Raw genomic sequence first — 5,098 nt, 5'->3', positions numbered from 1 at the left:
GTAGTGTTTGGTTTTGCGATCGCGAGTTGGTATTTGGTTTAAACAATATTGGCATATCGCTCAGCTCTTCGAATAAGAGCACATATAGTGCCTCAGTACTTTTGCCCAATTTCTTCAGAATTGCTCTCGATATTTCACTGGAGAAAAAAACATTTCTCAGAATTTTAGATTTGTAAAAAAAATCGAGTAACGGGTTGGGTGTACAAATCGAAACATTTTACCAAAACTTATATCCGCACGGAAAACCCTCCAATCAAAAAATTACGATCTCGCAATTTTTTATTTTTGCAGTTGTTATTTTAACTAATAGATAGTTGATTCAACCAATTTGCTATTTGATTTACATATATTGAAGTAGTTGAAAAATATGTTGTTTTTAATGTCAAAAATGCACAAAACAAAACAAAAATCGCAATAAAAAATCAACTATTACTTTAGTTGAAATTTAAAAGCGCTTCTGGAATATTTTGATGCAAACGAAATTCGCTTATTATACGTCTGTAAAACTCGTGAAGAGTAACTTTTGAATGATAGTAAATTAATGTTTATCTAAACACTAATTGTCAGAATTTTAATGTAATGATAAATTATCTACATCTTTACTGCTCTGGTGTTACAAGAAAAAACGATTGATATAAAGTAGTGCTATGCACAGAACTGATAGCTTTTAGAGATATTGCAATTAACAAAACGTGTTTAACCAAAACTAGAACCCAGTGAATTGTATGCGTTTGAATTTTGGTCTTAAAATCAACTTGATTCTCCATCGTGAAATACATGTTAATGAATGAGCATCATGTTATCTTCAAGTCATGTACAAAAAATGTATGAACAAAGTGATTAAATTGAAAATGTTTAATATTCATTCATATAATCTGTTGAAATTGTAAGTTGGTAATGGCTCAAAAAATAAAAATCAGTGCATTCGGTTCCACTTTTTGTTCGTAAGTAATATAGTGGTCACTATTAGAAAGTTTCGTTGACACCAGCACTACTAAAAGACAGTATATTAAAAACAAAAATAAAAATGGTTTCAATTAATAGTTCATTTAATATAAAACAAGGGCTGAGAAAGGTTTAATCATACCGATAGATGGAAGTTAATATCTTGACATACCGAATTTCCATTTAAAAAATCAGAACGTATATCAATAAGGAATATTTTATTATCATTCAAAATCAATAAATTTGCTTAAGTTGAATGAACTAATCGTAATATCTAAAACAACTAAAACCGATTTGTTTTTCAACTCACATAACTGTTAAATCAAAAACAAGGTTGGTTGTTGTAACTAAAATCTTTATTGAAATTGAAAGGTGTTTGTCTTGACTAACTGACAGCATCTTTTTTTTAACCAAAAATTTTGTTATTTCAACCATCGTTTCTGTTGATCGAAAAACAAAAATAACAGTTCAGAAAAAACAACAATCGATTAGTTGTACCAAATTTTAACCAATCAAATTCAGAAAAACAACTAATATTTTGATTGTCACGATCGTGAGGGGTTCCGTGCGGAATAAGGAATTTTCAACAACATCTTAAAACAAAAAGAGTATAACATAATTCGTTATGATCACCTGGGAATATTTCTGATTAATTAAGCTTAAATGTTAAAATCTGATAAAGAAGACACCGTGTTCAATTCTCATGATCAAGTCAACTAAAGTAAAACTAACAGATACCCGAGTAAAGTCTAACATCAAAATGTGAACAAATTGAAATCTGATTATGATAGCAATATCAGATTGAAATCCTAATATGATATCATCAAATTTTCAATTGGTATCACATTATATTATCATTTTGTTGTTCGCGTTTAAAAAAACTTTCAAGGCAAAGTTTTGTGATACTCAAAAAATGAAAATATTATAATCAACAACTTGAAGAATCCATTGAAATTTTGTAAATTTCAAATGGCGACACCAAAATACACCGAAGCCTCCATTTACGAACTAAACGGGGGTTTGTAAATGGAGGTAGTTCGTAAAAAAAGTTTACGTTATTTGGGATTTGGTTCGTAAAAAAAGTTTACGTTATTTGGAATTTACTTATTAAAAAAAGTTTTGTGAAATGAATGTGGAAACCCCCACTCACATGGCCATTTTCGGAACGGATGTGATAAGTGGGTGCAAGAAAATGATGTTTGGGGTCAGTTCAAAATCCAAGATGGCGACTTCCGGTTTATCGATATTCCTTAAACATCCGTACAATGTGGGTTTTTTTAGGAACGGGACTGATGAGTACTTGACGGAAAACGATGTTTGAAGTGGTTTGGAAATCCAAGATGGCGACTTCCGGTTAACCAATATTCCTAAAAACCCTTACAATGTGGGTATTTTCGAACCGGAATTGATGAGTAGATGACGGAAAACGATGTTTGAGGTAGTTCGGAATTCCAAGATGGCGAATGTAAAAACCCTTTGAATCAAATTGTTTATTTTTCGGAAGAACTGTTTTGCAATAAAAAATTCTCGTCAACATGTTAACATATTTATGTGAAATACAAATGGTCGGGTAATCGATCAGAAAAAAAAATTTACCCGTACCCGAGTGAGCAGTAAATTTTTTTACCCGACCCGTACCCGACTGAGCAGTAAATTTTTTTACTCGTACCCGACCCGCACCCGATTGAAAATAAAAAATTTTTACCCGTACTCGACCAAAAACCCGTCGGGTACGGGTCGGGTTTCGGGTTAAATACCCGAGACCCGACCATCTCTACTTTTCAATTGCAAATAAATCGTAACGGATTTTAAGTCTATCTCTGCTTTTCCAGCCATTATTTCACACTTATTTTTACATTCTCATTCGGTCTCACGTCAGCTTTTCGTTGAGTCCAGTCATCATAAGGTTAAGAGTCTATTTTTTTCAACGCCCTTTTTTAATTTTGATAAATATTGAGTTTGTTGAAACTCAAACTTATGCATACATGACACAACGTTTCCAACGCTAGTATTGAATAAATAAGTTAGCTTACATAACTGATCTCGTGAAAACCGTTGGCACAAGTGCAATTTCCTACATTCACTCCGTTTCTTGATGTGATTTGACAACGGCTAAATGGAATATTGTATAGGCACTGAAGGTCTTCCTCGCACATATCGTAAAGTTTACTGGCAACTGAAATGGAATAAGATACAGAAGTCTTATTCTATTGTTGTCACGCACCATTGCTTTAGAAGAATTAATTCATTGTTATAAACATTGACCTACTTACTTGGAAGACACTGATTTTGTTTTCGATTTAAGATATGACTAATTCGACAGCGACAGATGTCACTACATCTGGAGTTATCCGTTATGCACTCTTCATCTCGGTAACACTTTCCACCCAGATACACATCCGGCAAACATAAATTCTTTCCAGCATTTGGATGTCTCCCCACTGCACAAACACAAATACCATCGCGGCAGTCCATGTAGTCACCAACGCAATTGTTTGTGAGTCGACAGTATTGACCAAGGTAGCTTGTTTTGTAACATCTCCGTTCCCGCTCAACATAATGAGTTCCCTCACGACATTGGCACGAGTTTTCACGACATTCGGAGTCCGTGCTAAGCAGATACTGGCACTGATCGTCGAGTTGGCAATAATCACCTATTGCATTTGCAACTGAAATTACGACTAGTTAATAATTGAACTGATCAGAAAAAGATCAATTGCGTACATCTAGTACACTCCCGAGTATAATTGTTAGTGAGTATGAAATAACCCTGCACACAAGAGCAAATGCCGAAGGTCGTTGGCGGATTATAGTGCTCACAATAAGCATTTGTTGGACATTCCGAATCGACACGACAAACGCTGGTTGTACCTAGAAAAAAGGTGTCATCAGATGGGTAATCGTTTTTAGTGGTGAATAACATTGAGGTTTAATTCATTCAATGCAACAATACAAGTAGAATTCAACTGTATTATTTTTATATGAAAGACTATTGTTAATTTGTCTATGATCGTAGCATTTCAACGTGTATAATTGTTTGGTCGCGAACATTTTTGAAACAAAACGATATCGCTTTTTCCGTCGAATTTCATATTTCGAGAGCCTGACTACACATTTTGCCTTTGTTTGTGCTTGATTCTTTATTTGATTTGTATTGCTCAACTTCAATTGCGATATATGTAGGCCAGCTGGGAACTAGTACAATTTCAATGCACCCGTAAAATCATTCATAGCCAAATAGAGGAATCACACGCTCTGTTGAAAGCATTTGTACTTATTTGTTCATGCAATAAAAATTGATTCTATTGATTTTAATTATCCAACAATAATTAACAATGTCCACATAGTTTTCAAAGAGTTGGAAATTTGTTCATTTTCTGTGGAAGCTAACAGTTATTGGCATTGGTTCTAATATATGACAATTTGTGTTACAATGTTTGAATACTTACGTCTGATGAAAGTTTGGCATTGCGCAATAGTGAGGATATACCCAACGACAAAGAATAACGTTGTTTGTTGCACCATTAAAAGTTTGTTGTCATAAATATGCAAAGGCGGGTCGCTTCCGCACAACATGTTTTACGTGTAGAGAGAAAGCACATAGGTTCTATATCGCATCGAACCAACATCACTGGTCGGAATCTAGTATCTTACTGAACTGGGTATATGATGTTGTATCTCGACGATGATGAGCCAGTGTGATAGAGACGGTGTTTCATTGGAGAATGCAAATACAATTGTGAATACACACGATGGTACGTAGTGTTTGGTTTTGCGATCGCGAGTTGGTATTTGGTTTAAACAATATTGGCATATCGCTCAGCTCTTCGAATAAGAGCACATATAGTGCCTCAGTACTTTTGCCCAATTTCTTCAGAATTGCTCTCGATATTTCACTGGAGAAAAAAACATTTCTCAGAATTTTAGATTTGTAAAAAAAATCGAGTAACGGGTTGGGTGTACAAATCGAAACATTTTACCAAAACTTATATCCGCACGGAAAACCCTCCAATCAAAAAATTACGATCTCGCAATTTTTTATTTTTGCAGTTGTTATTTTAACTAATAGATAGTTGATTCAACCAATTTGCTATTTGATTTACATATATTGAAGTAGTTGAAAAATATGTTGTTTTTAATGTCAAAAATGCAC

The 5,098-nt window shown here is 34.0% G+C and overlaps 1 protein-coding gene across 2 annotated transcripts; it reads right to left on the bottom strand.

Annotated features, from left to right (window-relative positions):
* Positions 1-118: 118 nt before the first annotated feature.
* Positions 119-4,734, bottom strand: LOC131440577 (prion-like-(Q/N-rich) domain-bearing protein 25). 2 transcript variants are annotated; one of them, XM_058611975.1, is made up of 5 exons: positions 4,395-4,716; positions 3,670-3,816; positions 3,219-3,614; positions 2,979-3,121; positions 119-137 (listed from the first exon to the last, which is right to left on the bottom strand). In XM_058611975.1, the coding sequence occupies exons 1-5, from the start codon at positions 4,519-4,521 to the stop codon at positions 135-137; spliced, it is 816 nt and encodes a 271-aa protein (XP_058467958.1). In that variant the 5' UTR covers positions 4,522-4,716; the 3' UTR covers positions 119-134. The 2 variants fall into 2 exon arrangements, with proteins under 2 accessions (XP_058467958.1, XP_058467959.1); XM_058611976.1 differs by lacking the exon at positions 119-137 and having other exon boundaries at positions 2,981-3,146; positions 4,395-4,734.
* Between the last annotated feature and the right edge of the window lie 364 nt (positions 4,735-5,098).

This window comes from Malaya genurostris, chromosome 1 (assembly GCF_030247185.1).
Source record: "Malaya genurostris strain Urasoe2022 chromosome 1, Malgen_1.1, whole genome shotgun sequence".
Lineage (NCBI taxonomy): Eukaryota > Metazoa > Arthropoda > Insecta > Diptera > Culicidae > Malaya > Malaya genurostris.
This window is presented reverse-complemented; position numbering and strand designations above follow the sequence as displayed.

Excerpts from the sequence above, each read along its gene's own strand:
- LOC131440577 (XM_058611975.1), bottom strand. The coding sequence starts at position 4,521 with ATGTTGTGCGGAAGCGACCCGCCTTTGCATATTTATGACAACAAACTT. Across the intron at positions 3,615-3,669 it reads TACTCGGGAGTGTACTAGAT|TTGCAAATGCAATAGGTGAT; the intron begins GTACGCAATTGA and ends TCGTAATTTCAG. Across the intron at positions 3,122-3,218 it reads ACAAAATCAGTGTCTTCCAA|TTGCCAGTAAACTTTACGAT; the intron begins GTAAGTAGGTCA and ends ATTCCATTTCAG.